This window comes from Hemiscyllium ocellatum, chromosome 42 (genome assembly GCF_020745735.1).
Source record: "Hemiscyllium ocellatum isolate sHemOce1 chromosome 42, sHemOce1.pat.X.cur, whole genome shotgun sequence".
NCBI classification, from domain to species: domain Eukaryota; kingdom Metazoa; phylum Chordata; class Chondrichthyes; order Orectolobiformes; family Hemiscylliidae; genus Hemiscyllium; species Hemiscyllium ocellatum.
In genome coordinates this window covers 31,148,688-31,166,945 of record NC_083442.1, presented here as the reverse complement: position 1 = coordinate 31,166,945, position 18,258 = coordinate 31,148,688, and the positions used below count along the sequence as shown (strand labels likewise).

At 38.5% G+C, this 18,258-nt stretch overlaps 1 protein-coding gene across 3 annotated transcripts in view; it reads right to left on the bottom strand.

The window, feature by feature from the left end:
* peak1 (pseudopodium-enriched atypical kinase 1) overlaps positions 1 to 18,258 on the bottom strand; it is a 195,382-nt gene that overhangs the window by 22,550 nt on the left and 154,574 nt on the right. For 2 of the 3 annotated variants that reach the window (XM_060853890.1, XM_060853891.1), the window contains 2 exons: positions 14,339 to 17,657; positions 4,033 to 4,223 (listed from right to left, as the gene is read on the bottom strand). In XM_060853890.1, coding sequence (XP_060709873.1) covers positions 4,033 to 4,223; positions 14,339 to 17,541 — 3,394 coding nt within the window. In that variant the 5' untranslated portion in view covers positions 17,542 to 17,657. The remainder of the gene's footprint in view (positions 1 to 4,032; positions 4,224 to 14,338; positions 17,658 to 18,258) is intronic. The other variant, XM_060853892.1, reaches the window with a different exon arrangement.

The following is an 18,258-nucleotide window of genomic DNA, read 5'->3' as shown; positions in this document are numbered from 1 at the left end:
ACACATGACACATAGTAAAGGTAATCCGAATGTAGCTGGGGTCACTGACAGCCCCAGCTTACTCCTCCTCACCTGTGGCCCTCAATAAAGGAGCAGTTCCATAAACCACTGAGCTTCCATCCACAGCCCGCCAGCTCGAGGATTTTGCTGAAGCCAGGATTACAGACATATAAAAGAAAGAAAAACACAGGAAAGAAAGGAAGAGAGAGAGAGACAGCAAGATTGGAATAGTGAAACCCTCAACAAAAGGTTAGTAAGTTATATATTAAGTATTGCAGTTACACCTGACCACTGAGCAATGCCACTTTCAGCACCAGCGTGTCACAAGAAACATTTTTAATTTTAAATCCTGAGCCAAGTGATACCCATAGGATGAATATTCATTGTGCAATCATTTTCAAATTGTTCAGGGGAACAGTCACATTTTTATGGGGCTATGACATGGAGTTGCCATTGTGCATTGGTATATGACCAATGTATTAATAAAAATACATTTTTGACAAAATAAAATCACAAATTTTAAAAAATTGGTGGACAACTGTAGGAATCTTTGCTAAGCAGATGAATTTTTCATGTTGACAAATGAAATGATGTTTAAAAATCTCAGGATTGTTGCAGAACAAGCTGAGAAACTCAATTCTGGAATGAATGTAACCATTACCGAATTCCTTCCACAGGAACAAATGTAGCAAGGTGTTATTATTATTCTGGAATGGATTCCTGTGCATTCACATTAATACCTGATGTATTCTAGATATGACTCGCCTTCTTGCAGTGACTCAGTATTTGCACTATCTAGTGCATTTTTTTTGGAAGTCAGTGAAAATGCACGTTTCTGTCTGACAACTCTGCAGAGACAACTACATTCTGGACACCCCTTAATGTGGCTCAGTATATAAATACACAATTTCCATTCCACCTATTCTAGTTTGGACATGGTGTTGACATTGCATTGCTCAGAAATGTGCATCACAGGAATAGTTTGAACATGAACAAGGACTGACTACATCAATCGTGTGAGGTAATATACGAAGATCAATCTATTAAAACAGCAAAAGAGCTCAGTTGGAATTAGTTCAAACTTTCATCATTCAGTCCACAATAATACTATGGTTACCCACTAAATTAAGCTTGTGTCTAGCATGCTTGCTATCTACAAAATGAACCGCATACTTATAAGAAAAACACTCAAACGTTTTTGAACTCATTTTAACATTTTATAGATAATTAAATCACTTGGGATATTTACATAATTGTGTGGCCATTTTAAAAATGAGCATGGTGTCTAGTTGGGTCTGTCAAAATTAACAGTATTTTGTTTTATGAAGTAACACTGTGCTTGAAAATTCATTTTCCCACAATTGAAAACAAAAGTTGATATCCAGCAACAATTTGCAATTACATATCACAATTTAACATCAAAATTATCCTACAATGTACAAAAGAATCAAAGAAAATTAAAATATGTAAAAGTACATCACTGAACAAATGAGGAAGCGGAACCAAAAAAAAAAGTGGCTGAGATCTCAAACTGAACAGGCTTGTACTAAGGAGGAGAAAATGAGGGCTTGTGAAAAGAACTTTTGTAGATTATGTCGAGAGTCATCGAGGCTCTGTCACCAGCAATGAGACAAAGATGGTTGTGATACACAACTAACCAGAGTTGAAAGAATAAATAGTGAAGGGTGAGGGGGTGTAAAGCTACAGCAAGTTATTAAGATAATGACAGTTAGCCTGTTAAAGGCATTTGAAGACAGAAAAATGATCTTGAATTCACTTTTTTGGGTCATAGTGAAACCATATAGTTTAGGGTAAAGTTTTCATAATTTCACATACTATGATTCCACGTACAATTCAAGACAGCAATTAATTAAAACTGGGTCTTTTAATCATTCTATCACATCTGTAATATAGCTTTCATGCATTAGGATCTCTATGCATCTTATTACTATTTGTCATCTACAAGATCCACACACAAAGGTTATCAAACAGTAACCATTGTGTCGGAAGCAACTGTAAGTGAACCCAAATCTCAACACTGCAATGGAATTCGGTTATTTTGGGTTTGCTGGGTTAGTTTTTAAGGACATTAAGGTGTAGTAAAATAATTCAAAAACAACAAGAAGTATTTTGTTTGGAAGCTCAGGACTGATTGATTTCAACCAGGAAAGATAGAGGAGAGGGAACATGAGGTTTATTCAAAATCAAATGGATTCAAAATGTCATTGGGGAGGTGGTGACATAGTGATAGTGTCACTGGTTTAGCAATCTCATACACAGGCTAATGTTCTGGAGATAGCACCTCAATTCCCATCCATGCAGATAGTGAAGTAAGAATTCGGTTTAAAAAAAAACTGAAATTTTAAGAAATCTGGCATAATGGCAACTGTGTAACCCCTGTTGATTGTTTGAAGTATCCACCTGATTCATTAATGTCCTTTAGGAAAGGAAATATGCCATCCTTACTTGGTCTGACCAACACGGAACTTCAGGCATCCTGAACTGTGGGGTGACTATTATCTGCCCTCTGAACTAACCCAGCAACCTACTCACTTCCACGGCAATTAGGGATGGGCAACAAAAGATAACCTTACCAGCAATGCCCACATCCCACAAACGAAGGAAGACTGGAACTGAGTCAATCTTCCACGGCAGATGCAACAAGCGGACAACTGAGCCAGCCAGGTCCACAGGAGACAGTCGATACTTACAAATCAGCCACACTGTCTAGGCAGGGTCCAGGATAACTAAACCTTTCACCATAGGCTGTTTTTTTTTAACCAATTGGCTATAAAAAATCCTGAACATACCAACAGTCGATTGTCCTGGCTGGCATAGCAGCAGGAGTCCATCCTGTGCTCTGTGCAATATTAAACTTGAAGCACAGTAAACACAGAATTTATAAATTTTGGCTCTTTCCAGTTTCTGCCCAAGCTCTAAATATTGGATAAGTGAGGTTTCCCTCTGCAGGAATGTATGCTTCAGCAGATAAATGGAAACCCTTCTACCATGACTTTCAAGGTTTGCAAATTTTCATCACTCTTAGAGATTTTCATGGGTAATAGATACCAAGCTGATCAGAGAATTAGATTTTCCACACTGTGATATGTAATAGTCACAGGGGACTCACACTTCAGATTTCTTTAGATTTTATGTTTTAGGATAGGACAATTATTGCAATTGATAAAAGTCTGAAGTGTTCCCATGTTAATTACAGTAGCTTGTTTACCTTGAAAAGAAAACTGTTTTTAAGAAAATTATAGACAGCAAGGCATACTTGAATGATGTTGTAAAAGTTAGGTTTTTCACAAGAGAGTGTAAAAAGAAAGAATTTATAAACATATTCTTTATTTGTACTCATGCATCACTTCGGTTAAGAATCAACTTTGTCTAACCTCATAATTCTTAAACAAAAGACAGCCTCATAACCTGCAGGACAATTACCAATTATTTAGTACAGTTCTAAAAACCAGAACACGATGAATGAACGCCAAATTTGAAACAATGAAGGTATCCCTGCTGTGCGGTTAACATGTTGAAAGTGCACATTCCTGCCATATCACCATAGCTTTTCTTTCCTGACCCTGTATCTACGTTGGTTTGTTGAACACTTTCAGCATTTTCTTTAGTATATTGCAAAAAATTAAAATGTTAGTCCTACCTTTAACTGAAGCCAGAAATCATCAAGCAAGGAACTTGAAAGAAAGAGGTGCCGTCATGTTGGCCCTTTTTACACGGTACAGCATTTGATAGGGCGTTTAAGCTTTAATCTAATCTCTTCCTGTTCGTTCTACCTAAACAGGATTGCCCACATTACAGCTGCATTCCTCACTCTGTAATCTACAATACTTACTGGCAGCCAGCAGGGACACTCTTATCAATTAAACATTTGTCTTGCACGTACCTAGCTACAGTCTGAGGCTCAACTGATGAATTTTAAATCTGGCAGATCTGGAAAATGCAATAAGCCTACAGTAAAGAGAATGGAGAAATTAAATCCTCTTCCTCCCCCACACCTTTATCGGCTCTTACCCAAGTTGCTGTAAGTAGCACTGCTGATACTTTCGTCAGTGGAGTCACTGCCTGCTTCCTTATCGTCCTGAGATCCTGCAGTGACCAGCAAAGTCATTGTACCAGGTGTCTCTTGGTTCGATGGTGCTGATCTTTGAACTTCTGATACTTGTGGTGGCATGTCTTCAACGGTCACCTCACCCGGCAGGCTGCTTGAATAAACAAAGTTTTCCTTCAGTCTTCATAATCACAAAATGCTCAATATACTTTATTGGTTTAACAAAACCGGGCCATTTATTTTGAATACTGCACTCCAAAAAATATTTTTAAGTTCTACCTCAACAAGAGTTTGGGGGGGGGGGGGTTGGGAAATGTGCAACCCAAGCACAGTATGTGTTAAAATTAAGTAAAGACTTGCAAGAACTTGTTAGTTCAAGATCCCTGGGCAATGTTAGCTTCATTTTACAGTCTCTTCAATTAATCTTGTTGCAGGCCACAATCCAGCAGAACAGGTTTCTTTAAATCTTATGCATTTACCTTTATGTAACCACAGAGATCAAATCCTAATTTTAAATATATAATTTATTATAATATCTAAAGGGCACCATACCACAATAAAGCTTTATGCCTTAACTAAGGTGTGTCTCAATTGATAACCACGAAAAGCGTTTGGTGTTTACAATGCAGTTGGTTAAAGTGCCAACAACTTAAACCAAAATTCTTAATGTGCTCTCAAGCCCTGAAGAACACTTATTAGAAGATCACTCATGGGACAAATTGTTTTTTTTCTCTTCGTTATTCATTTTAGAATCTTCTTGAAATTGTTCCGTACAAATTGAATTGCAACTCATGAGTTTCAAGTCAGCATAACAAGAAAAAGCACCAAGTCTGTTACTGTACTACAGCTTACTGTCTTCAAACAGAAGTTTCAACTCTTAACTTACCTACTCAAATCACTCACACAACTCCCCATTGAAACAAGTGTTTTGAATTTGCTTCTTAACTTCATAAACATGTTTTGAAAGCAGTTGATTAACTCAGAGCTGTAAAGCTCTGCAACAGTGATATCATCAGCCAGACCTTCCTACCTAAGGCTGAAAACCTGCCAACACACTCTACCTATAATATATTGAGGTCACTTAAATGACTCAGACTTATTAACACTTACAGAGCTGTTGCATTCAACTGAATTTCAAAGAATTCCACTCAATACAGTTACATTTTAAAACAAGGCATGTGTTGGCACCAAATTAAGAGACTCAATCAATACCTGTAAAACTATTTTTAAATTTGAATGGAAATCATGCAAATATTTCTACCCAATCACAGCCACAGTTTCTTACTAAACACAGAGCACATGTAAAAACAAGCATGCCAATTTAGAATTGTATCTGAAAATTAAATGAACTTTTCAGGTCTGCCTCTTGGAAAAACAAGAAAATCTGCAAAAAGAACTTTTTTTTTGGCTCTGTCTTTGTTTGGAAGCTGACTCTCTCCACTGTACTTTTCACTGACGTATGGTAAACAGTCATTTCAATAGACAAATAGACTAAAAGACAATAGGTGCAGGAGTAGGCCATTCAGCCCTTCGAGCCTGCACTGCCATTCAATATGATCATGGCTGATCATTCCTAATCAGTATCCGCTCCCTGCTTTATCTCCATAACCCTTGATTCCACAATTTCGGACATGTTGTACCTTCTTTCCCCCTGAAACTATTACAATCTCCCACAATTGTGACATGGATAAATGAAAGAGACGCAAGCAACTCATCCCATGGCTCAGAACTGCTGTCCGCAGCAGATGACTGATATCTCATACACTGTTTATTTGCAGTTGGGCTGGGAGAGTAAATTGTGTACTTTGCCTCTGCCTGCCTTTCCAGGTAGTTAAGTGGAGAATAGGAGGGGAAAGTTTGTCATAATTACCATTGTTTTTCAGGTGCTCTCTCTTAGAAAGCACACATGATGTATCCACAGCCAATAGTTATTTGAATGGCCAGTTTGAACTAACAAAGGCAACATCGTTTTAACAACAGAATGGAAACATTTGGGTGGCAAAATTATTTGCAAGGAGACAAAAAAAACTTATGCAGTATCACAAACTACAAAAAGCAACCTGACATTCTCAATGCACTCCTTACCTGCAAAAAGGCAGAATGCAGAGTTCTTTGTACTCTACAGTTTCAAACTTCAAAACACAGGAGTGAATGTTAGAATAAAATAGCCAAAGCAATGGACTCTGTTGTAACAAAAGTAGTTTGGATAGTTTGTTTTAAAATTCATTCATGGGGTGAGGCTATCATTGGCTTGGCCAGCATTTATTGTCCATCCCTTATCACCCTAATTGTGGGCCTGGAGTCACATTAGCCAGACTAGGTAAGGACAGCACATTTCCTTCCCTAAAGGACATTAGCGAAACAGACTTTTTAAAAAATGACAATGGTTACATGGCCATCATTAGATGAGATTTTAATTCTAGATTTTGTTTTGAATTCAAATTTAATTGATGGGATTTGAACCTATTTCCCCAGAACATTATCTGGGTTTTACTAGTCCAGTTAGATTACCACTTCATCACTGGCTCTTTGGAAGAGATAGAACAATTGAACATATATTTACACAGATTTTCACAATTTCAAGACATTCCAAAATATTTTACAACTAATTGACATGTAACCACGGTTTTCATTTTAGAAAAACGTTAGCCAGATTTATGCATAGAAAGCAGTGTGAAAAATGATTGGGTAATTTGTTTTAGTGATACAGGTTGAAGACTGAATATTGGCAAGGACATGGAAAAAGGCTTTTTGATTTTAGTTAAATAGTTCAATGGGATGTTTGAATGTCCATCTGGGAAGGTAGACTAGGACTTTGTTTAACACCTTCTTCGAATAACATCACCTCCAACAGTGCAGCATACCCTCAATAATGCATAGAAGTGTCTGTTTTAATTATTCGCTGATCTTTAGAGTGGGGACTGAATGCACAACCAATGGACTAAAGGTCAAGGGTGCTTCAATTGGCCCAGACTAATACCTATGCACTGTGTGTTTATAGAAATGTGATACTTATTAATGTATAACCTCAGTGCTAAGTGCAGGAGAGCAATTTTCTCTTAGTTTGGTAGATCATCTGATTGTAGTATCTTCCATTTTGCCTGCACTTTTCTGAGTCATTGTGAGATCAAAACGTCCCACCTAAAACAGGGAAGCTGAGATGTAGGGTGATTATTGCATATACATTTAACTAATCATTTTTTACAACTGTTCGTTTAAAAATGTTAATCAAAATTTCAGTTTATCAGCACGTACTCAATGTTTCAAACAATGCTGCTTCCAACGATGCACAGTGTTACTGTTAAGATGCACAGATCATGCGGGCTTTACTCTGTAATAAATACTGTCTGAAAAACACATTTTAAAAATTGATTCTGTGCAAAAACTCAATTTTAAAGGAAAATTAATGACACACAATATATCCTTGAGAATCTGTGATGAGAATTTTTAATTTTACAGAACTTTGATGGTCAGTGAATCACGACGAATGTGATTATAGGTGATGATTCATTCAAATACATATTACAATCTACTCCTTGCAACTATTTCACAATATGTAGAAGAGTTTCTCATCAGTACATTGGTATTTGTCATAAGGCAGCAATCGGAAATCACACAGACAAAAGGCAAGTTAAACATGCATACATCTATCCTGAGTTCTTTGAAATTCCAAAGAATTAAAAGTAGTTTGCTGTTGTGAAATGTAACCTGACGATGGACATTTACTCATTTCAGTTGGATACTTAAACTGGCACATACCGATAAATAAACTGATTGTTTCAAAGACACATGAAAAGTTGAACTAATAAATCAATAATTTATCCCTATTCTAACATTTTTATTTTCCCCACATCTGCAGCACCTTGTGGCCAATAATATGTTAATATCAATTTTGATTCACTGCCTGTTTCTATCACTAGGATATAATCAGACAGACTATGTCGTCATTCTGAATCACCTGATGTCACCATAGCATGCAGATCTTTAAAGAAAAACTCAAAAACATTGACTTTAACTCTTAAATGATCATTTAAAACGGTCAGTCACCCAGACGTGACAGCAGCCAGAAGGATTGTTCCATTTGAAAGACTGGCACGTGTTTTAACAGAATCAGCAAGAAGCCAATCCCAAACAGGTGTCCTGATGTAGCTGACCATATTTTGTGCGATATTGGTGACCCACAGAAAGTCTAGTCCAGGTTCAGGAATTGGAGAAGAAGTGGCAGCTTCAGGTTGGGCAGACACCATTATTTATGGAACCCAGAGTAACAAGTCTGCTCAACACCAATTTACATTTCTACAATGCCTTTAACATAACAAAAAGTCCCAAAACACTGAACCACGTGAGGAAACGGTATTGTGAAAATGGTAGTTTTTAAAAGGAGGATGAAAGAGAGCCACAGGAATTTAGGGAGGGAACTCAACAGAACAGGTGCAAAGTAGCCAATAGTGGAGCAATGGAAATTGGGGACAGCCAAAATTCATGGAGGACGAAGACCTGGGATTGTTTTTGGATTTGGGGAGATTATAGATAGGAAAGGACAAGGCCATGAAGAAATTAAAACAAGGGTTGCAAATTTAAACATGGGACTAAAGAAAATAATTAAATAGATGCTCAATTCTAAAAAGTATAAAATAACATGGGTTCAGATATCCCATTAATGTACACTTATAGTTGCATTACACAATAATGAAGACATTAATATGATAACATAACAGGTTATAACAAACAGTTGGCATTTGCCCCATTTCCCAACAATACCTCTCCCTGCTTGACGAGCAGCAATTGTCCAAACTTCTGACAGCCTTTGCAGTTCAGGTGAATAGGGATGGGCAGGGGGAAAGGGATTCCAGAGCAATGATCATTTCTGCTTCTCAGTGCAGTTTCTGTGCAATTTCTGGTAGTGAGGGAATACTTGTGCACTGGCTTGTAGAATCAGTTTTTTTTTTGCTGATTCATTAGATTTGGGGATGTGCCAGCCAAATGGCATTCTAAGCTGCATTTAGAGAGGCATGTTTCTCACAGGCTCAAAGCTGTTGCTTCACGCATAAAAGAATGTTAAATTTTCATCTAAACATTTCCCAAAACATGAAAAGATCACAGAAGAAATTTTCAAAATTATCTTGTGCTACAGAAAAGGTCTGAATAATTTGCAAGTTAAGAAAGCATGCAGCAATCTGTGACTCAGAATCCCTACAAATGTGGAAGTAGGCCATTCAGCCCATCAAGTTCACACTGACCTTCCAAAGAACATCCCACCCAAACCACACCCTCCCCTATCCCTGTAACCTAACCTGCACTACAGGCAATTTAGAATGGCCAATCCACATAACCTGAACATCTTTGGACTGTGGGAGTAAACCAGAGCATCTGGAGGAAACCCTTGCAAACATAGGGAGAATGTGAAAAATGCACACACAGTCTCACAAGGATAGAATTGAACCTGGGGTCCCTGGTGGTGTGAGGCAGCAGTGCTAATCACTGTGCCACCCCAATATACTTCAAATTAAACTTGTTGAAAATGTTCCCCAATCTCAAAGGAGATCAAAAAGTAAAACGTCTGCGAGCTTCTATGAAATTCTTTCTTAAGCTGAACAAAGGGGTGAGCTTAACCCTGGACATTAACTTTGAACTGAACTATTTAACTCTGAATTGCTATTTTACACATTATACTGACAAATTCAGAATTGTCATAGGGCCATATAAGTTCATGTAGTGTATGTTCACAACCAGCTGCCCAGTGAAGCAATAATCAGATTGATCAAGATTTTGTAAATCCAGCCACTGATATAAATAAACTAGCAGTGAACATGGTCAAATTTTGGCCTAACGACATCATGAATGGGAATTTTGGTTAGCCATTCCTGTCAAAGCTTTGCTGGAGAAGAGTTGCGTAATAACATCTGGATCTGCACATAAAATGTCTGCTTGCAGACTGCCTCAGAGTAAACAGCTTAAGAAAAAAAGATCAAGAATGCAACAATTAATGAAATTATATTTTGTATAATTTAAAAATAACGTAGAATCCAATTAGGAATAAACTTTTTTGATCAAAGTGCCATGGTTAGATGAACTAAAAAAAACTATTAAATTCCATGGTCAACACTAATCTAATCTATTTTCCTGTGGGTGTGCAATATAATGTATGGAAGTTCCATATCTGCATACTCGAGACCGTAAATAAATAGTAATTGACACTAGGAAAAACAGCCTAGTTTATTTAACATTAGTATATTTTTATCTTTAAAATTAAAAAAAAGGTTTCTCAAAGATCTCCTGGAAATTTGTCTGAACCAAAAACGCCAGTAGACAAACAAAGTTTGCTGCAACACTGCAATTTGACCAGGCAATTTAAAGTGAACAGTGACCTTGAAACTCTTCTCCAATTTCTTTGTTCTTCCCAGAAAGAAAATGACTGCCATCTAATTTGATCATGGCCAAAATGAGGAATTTATCATGTGAGGAGTGATGACAGTGAGTTAAGAGCATATTATATAAATTTACTGTTACAACAAGCCTTACCCTTATAATGGAAATATTTCTATAAGCATACCATAATTACATACAGCCTAAGACATCCCAAAGCACTTAAAAGCACAACAATCCAAGTGGTAATTATACAAGATTTAGGGGAGAAGGCCAAAGGCCTGATCAAAGGAATCAGCTCGAGAATACTTTTGAAAGGGCGAAGAGAAGTAGGAAGGCATAGGGTCTTTGGTTCCAAACTATAGGGCATATATGCTGCAACCAACAGAAGAACAGAGAGGGGAATGCATAGCAGTCACATGGTAACAACCAATTTAAAGCAAGTTACAAGGCAGGTTAGTGGGTCAGGGAAACTGTGAATGAGGAATTTAACATTCTGGAAGCAACAGAAACAATGGAGATTATAAAGGCAGAAAAGATGGGACAACAGGATTTAAAGCAAAATGAGAGATGGGCAATGAAAGTTTTGAAAGAGTTTAAGTTTGTGCAAGATGAAGCTTGATCATATACTGCATTGCCTACAGGCTTTGTTGATTTTATTGTGTTAATGCATTTTCATGCAAACATGCAAAAGGTACAACAATGCTTGAATAATGCTTGCATCAAGTCTTTAGCAAGGCATTCAAAAGCATGTACTCAAATGGAAAAAAAACCTGACTGAGCCAAATGGCAAGGTCATTAAGACAATTGAATAAATGTTTACTAAATCAATAATTTTAAGGAGCATTGTAAAGGAAATATTTAGGGAGGAAATTCTTGAGTTTAGGATCTTAATAGTTGATAGCAAAACTACCAATTCCAGGGAAAGGAAGTGAGGGATGCACAAGAGGGCAGAATTGACTGGACACAGAAATCTTGGAGGTTTGCAGAGTTGTAGAGCGTTTCCAGATTAGGGATAGGAACAGGGATAGGTGTAAGGATAAGGGAAGAGAATTTTAAAATTGCAATGGTGTTGGACCAGATGCTCACAGATCAGCAAACAGACAGGTGATGGGTGAACAGAACTTGGTGTGATTTAAGGCAATGGGAGGAATGTATTGAGTGATCTCAAGTTTGTGCAGGGAGGAAAATGGGAAGTCAGCCAGAAGAGTATGGAAATTGTAGGGTCTAGAGATAAGAAAAGCATAGGTAAGGATTCCCGCATCCAGAAAGTTATTCACGACAACCACTGCTGCTTTGAATTCTCAGACAAATACTAGAAGTTACAACTTGTCTGGGCATTGAGAATTCCATCCATTCCTGCAGAATTCATTATAAAAGAGTCTGTGCAGAAAACCTCTGTTATATGAGCAGCAAATATAGGCATGCCTTATACATGTTCATAAATTGCAAACATTAATAGCTGCTCAGTGAAATGCAATCATATTTTCCTTTGGTCCAATGCAAAATCTGCAATTTCAATATTTTATGTATAGAAAACATAAGCACAATATATTCAGAAAAATAATTTTCCTTTGAATTTCCTAATGATTTCACAAATGATTATATTCTTTTGATATTATTGTCAATTAGGACAAGCATAATTAAATCCAAGACAGAGGGCAGAAAAAAGTTGTGGCTGTAACAGCTGCTACATTTTTGAGATATTCTCGGTGGAATTGATTTCCTCACACTCTAGCAGCAATTACTGTTTTATAAGCTGTTCTACTGTCTTGGAACATTAGGGGCAGAGGAATAAAATCAAAACAGCACTTTTAAAATGGAGGAAGACAGACAAAGGTTGTGACCACATGGGAAGTGATTCAAACAGGGAATGAAACCTACAATGCTGTCTGACGCTACTGCTTCTGCTGTTTGAATTTCAAGTATCTCTTGACATTGTAGTTTATCTAAGAAAAATTAAGGAACAGTGAAATTCACAGCTGACCTTGGAGAAACGTATGTGGAAGAGGTAACAACAGGGGAGCAGCTAAGAGGCTTTTTAAAGTGTAGCATTGTTTATTTTGTAAAGCTACAAAAGTGAGCAGAGTGAGTTATTTTTGATTGTATGTTTTATTGAGATATGTCTCTTGATTAAACTTTAAAAATATAAAAGGTACTAAGATAGCATTGAGCAGTATTTGTTAGAACAGTAAGACTGGACTATTTTCTGGGCCTTTAGCAGAGTGGTGTTCTTCCTGTCAAATATAAGGAATTAAGGAGACTTTCCATGTTACTGATGATTATATCTGTAGAAAGTGTGTTTGGTTGCAAATCCTATTGGATCGCATGGATCAGTTGGAGCAGCAATTAGAGGTAATGAGGAACTTACAAGAGCGAGAGGGTGTGATGGATGGCAGTTGTAGGAAGGGGAAAAAACACAGATACAGTCAGGTAGATGGGTTACCTCAAGGAAACATAGGGAAGGAGGCAGGCAGAGCAGGAATCTCCTGTGGCAATCCCCATCTCAAACAGGAGGGACATGGATAGGGTAAACAGTGTCTTTTCCCCAAGGTAGGGGGTTCCAAAACTAGAGGGCATAGGTTTAAGGTGGGAGGGTTAAGATTTAAAAGGGACCCATGGGCAACTTCTTCATGCAGTGGGTAGTGTGTATGGAATGAGCTACCAAAGGAAGTGGTGGAGGCTGGTACAATTACAACATTTAAAAGGCATCTGGATGGGTACATGAATAGGAATGGTTTAGAGGGATATGGGCCAAGTGCTGGCAAATGGGACTGCATTTGTCTAGGATACCTGGTTGGCATGGACGAGTTGAACCAAAGGGTCTGTATCTATGCTGGAAAATCGCTCTGACTCTAAATGATTAACTGAAATGTAGTGCAATGATTACTACTGTGAAAAAAATGGAATCCGAACAGGACAAAGCTGTAGGCATTGATATTAAAGATTGCAAATTAATCTCAAGATTCTTAGTCTGTAATTTCATGCCATTACATTTTTCCTTGGTCTTTCTTTCTTTGCTATCTACAGAAAAAGAGCAGAGGATTGCTATTCGGCATGGGATATTCCAAAAGCGGGATAAAATAACAAATCTCCATTGAAATTTAAGGCTTTAATTAAGCCATCTGCCCTGTGATTTTCCTCAGCCTCTCTTCATGTGCGGCAGCACCTTTCCTTAGTTATTGGAACAAGTATGGGAAAAACTGTGCTGCGAAAACATTGCTAGGAATAGGTCTTGAGTAGCTCTAGTTGGAATTGTGGTTTTTGACAAAAGGCTGATGAAATATAGTGAAAATGTACTTCAAATGGATATGCCACTTGATTGCCAAAATGTGCACTGGGACATTTTCACCCTCTCAACTGAAGTGACCCTACACAGTGGAGAAATAGATTCAATCCCTTTTGAAGTTCCAAATGGATGTGAAAACAATGGGAAGGACAAGGTCCTGAAGAAATTGATATTCAGGACTTAGACACATCAGTTTGATAGCTTTCCTCTTGTGACATGGTGTAAATGAAATACAAGAGCTGCCATTTGATTTGCTCTGGAAATATAGGGGCTTCACAGAAAGCAAATCAAAGACCCAAGAGATGATTGTTTGACAATTTAGAACAGATCACTTAGCAAAAAATCACAATATAATTTTTTTAAAATGAGTAATCTATTTCCCTTCATTTTCAGTATTCTCCAAATATAGCAGAAGATCAACGGAAGTAGCATCCAAAAGAGGTAAAGGCAACCTTGTGAAAAATATTCACCTACATATTATAACAAAACTTAAGGCACATTTGTGAAACAGGATAAAGTACATTCACATATTTAATAGATAAAGGACATGAAAAACAACTTATTCAACACTTGATAAAGAGTAAAATAAAATCTAAATAAAAGGCAACACTTACTTGTTACATTTCTTTGGTGGAGGAGGTGGGGGAGAATTTTGACTGCTTAGACAGCCAATTTCTTTTTCACTTTCAGCAAGACCCATCGTCGGCTTTTCATCGTCTTGTAATCCAGATATCATAATCTGTGCTTCACTGGCAGTAGAAGGAGTTTCAGTATCCATTCCAGTGACATCCAGTTTGTCAGCCTCAGTCTTTATAGCATCCAGTCCAAGCTCCTGTTTATAATTCAGTATGGTGGTCAGCTTCTCAGTTGGTTCTAATATCTTCTGATCACTGCAAAGGTGATGTCGTTGTATCGGGGGCGGTGGCAGCATGTGTATCACCCGTCCATTCAGTCCGATTAATTTGTCTTTATCTTTCTCTTTGTCCTCCTCCTCGTCTGTTTTACGGCGACGGAAGAAGCTTTTAAAAGAGATCCATCGTTTTGGTTTGGCGTCCTGTAAGCGTTGGCGACCCTCTGGGTTCAGCGGTGCGGATTCAATCTCAGGTGTACGTGCAGGGCTAGTTGGCTTCCCCCAGTTACTGAAGTGTTTGTGAAGAAGATTGCCAGCATGGTAAGGGGATGATGTAGAACGTGGAGGAGGAAATGGGGGTAGTTGTTCACTCTTTGGGCTTGAGCTGGGTGCACCAGGAGATTGTAAAGTACTTGGCTTAGAAGTGGGGACAGTGACCTGCTTTGTTAGAATGCTTTCTTTTTGTCCTTTTGCAAATGTGCTGTCCATCACTTTGGACACTTCTGTTTCACTATTTGCTTGCGAGGAAAATAATGACTTTGGGCGGACGTGAACATCTCCTGTGCCTTCTAAGATAGCAGGTGGCTGAGAGTAAAGTTCTTCTGCACTATTGGCTTTGGATTGTGTCTGGGGATTTTCAGGTGGCATCTGTGGAGGCTGAATAGATGCAACAATTTGGGAAAGCACAGTGCTGGCATTTTCCCTGCTTCCTGATGATGTCTGCCTCTCTGGTGTCTCTTCCTTTCTGGCTGGTGAGTCTAGAGTAGTTCTCTGAATCCTAGAAGGAGAGCTGTGATTGGATCCGAAGCTTTTATGTGGCGAGGACTGTGACAGAATTTGTCCTTTGTTTTGAGCATTGTTGAACTCCTGCACTTTCTGCGCAACAGAGCCAAATGCCTTTCGTTCTGTGCTAGTGCTTGGTCCTTTTGCTGGAGGCAAATCTGTAGATTTTCTTACTGTTGATCCAATTTCTTCATATGTATGACTTGCCACACTTTCTAAGGCTTCCTTTTTCAAATGTGATCCACTTGGACCTAAGAAGCTTTTATAAATAGCCAAGTTGTCATAAGCATTTGGATTAATTACTATTGGCACTTTTATAGCCTTGTGTTTTGAACTCTGCGCATATGTTGGTTCATCATGTATGATGATAGGGAAAGGGGGCATTCCAGCATTATTGTAACTATTGAACTTGATCTCAGACAGATTTGGAGACTTTACAGGAATAGTTTTTGAAGTAGCATTTGAAGTAGTTGGTGAAGTAGGAGCTGATTTATGACTCATTTGTCTTGGAGGGGGAGTAGGACCAGAACTACTTGACATTAAAGCCACCCTGGGCATTTTCTGTCGAGGGCTAGTGCTAGAAGTCCACACCTCCTGATACCTGGTAATACTTGACTTTTTCTGGTTGCTTATCTGGCTTGAGAGTGACGTTGGTGGGCTTGCACTCACTGGTGAAGTTTTTGTACTTTGAAGAGATTCAGATGAACTGTCAGTCTTTTTATTGTTCATTGCAGCAGATACATCAACTACAGTGTATGGTTTACACATACCTGGTGGTTCCAAATCCACAACTCTGTAAGGCTTTGCTTGTTCTTCCTTTGGGATAATGTTAATTGTCACAGTTTGCCCAGAACTTTCTGTGGAATTCACTGTGAATTCCTGCTTCTCACTTTGTAGGGCTATCTTTCCATCCTTCTCTTCCAACCTCAATGCAAGAACAGCTTTATGAGTTTCCAGAGACTTTGCTGCTGTGCCTCTTGCTGGTTTAAATGGAGCTTGCTTTACTTGGGAAATCTGTCCGTTTTCACTTATACTTTCGTAATCTGGTTCAATAAACTTGGTGTTTTTACAGTCACTTGAAGTAAGATCACCATTACAAAGTTGTTGATGCACAGTTTTGGTTGTCCCAGCTTGAGACCCCTCTGTCATTGAGGAATCAGGAGATGTAGATTCAGAAGATAATATGCTTGGCATACTGTCCTGACCATATGGGATCAACGTTTCATCACCGTAGCCATTTAGAATTTCATCGTAACTATCATCATAGTCAACAGCACAAATTCTCTGCAATGACTGCTTTCGTAATGGCACTGTGTTCCACTTTTTACCATCACGGAACCTGACAGGCGAGAGTGTGTTAGCCCTAAAATTAGCAAAACGTGGTTGACCACGCATACGTATTTCCATTGCCAACAGCTCTTCATCACTTTCATCCCAACTTTCTCGCTCTTCTGTTGCATTCTCACTTGCTTCATTATCCACTCCTTGATCACTGCTAAAGGACCAATCTGGGTAGCAAAAGAGTCCTCCTTCATTGCTAATGATATCAGAGCTGCTGCTGAGCATTACACGCTTACCTGCATTCTCTCTCATACCAGCCACAATACAGCTAGGAGGAAGCTTCCTTTCCAGGGACCGTTGATAACATTTGTTGATCCTTCCAAGAAAAGACTCTCTATCACATACTTTGCTTTGCAAATGTGGCTCAGGCTCAAATCCAACAATTTCCTTCAATACATCAGTTAATCCATTATTATTGTTGTTTGGCATTCTATCGTTAAAAACTCTGTCTGGGTTACAAGCCCTTTGAGAATTGCCGTTGTTCTCTTCATTGTTATTGTTCACTGGTTTCCTATTGAGAAGGACACCATTCCTATTCCATCGTTGCTTATTTTCACAGCTTTCCACTACCTCCATTTCTGTACTCACAGTTTGTCCATCGATGACCATCATGGTGGGCTTCACAGCAATTGTTGGCTTCTTGGCAACAGGAGGTCGAAAGTTACCTGTGCCTGACCTACCCCGGTGATTGTTGCTATGGTTAGCATTAGTTTTTAAATTCTTACATGAAAGAGGAGGGGTTTCAGAGGCTGCAGACAAACAATGCAAACTTTTGGGCTTAAAACAGTTCTTGCATTCACCAGGTTTCCACACGTGTTCAGTGAAGGCGTTGCAGGCGGACATTTTTCATAGAGCTATTCATGTGATACCCCTCGCTTACTGCATTCCACTACATTCACCGAGAAGTTTCACTTCTCAATCACCAAGTTCATTTATCCAAGTTCAGTGTCAACCTGTACCTAGGAATGAAAGAAAATATTAATTAAGGAAGGCTGTATTGAATGAAGACTCAGGGCTTGTGTTAGAAATTGATGGCTAACTAAAACTGAACTGCTCTAATTCCACGCTATTCACCCTTCAATTGTAAATTTGCGAGATTAAATACACACAGCAATCTTTCTTCATCTATTTTCTCCTCCAAAGAGAGATAATACAGTGATCAACACATCTATTGATTCCACAAAAACAGGAATCAAAGGATTAATAGTCATCCAAACAAACAAACAAATTAGGAAGAGTAGGCCATTCTGTCCCACGTGCCCTCTCACTCATTCAGTAAGTTCATGGCTCACCTGATTGTGGCCTCAAAGCCACACTCCTGCCTACCCCAAAACACCTCTGACTCTCTGGTTAGTCAAGAGTGTATCTACCTCAGCCTTAAAAATACTAAATGACCCCGTCTCCACTTCTCCCTAAAGAAAGACTATTTCACAGGGTCCTAACACCAAAACAAAAATTCTCATCTTCTTCAAGGGGAGGCTAAGTGAAATCAGACAATCTCCTCAGTTGGAGCTTTCTAAAGTGGAGAAATGGCAGAACTTCAAGCCTGGTCAAGGATCT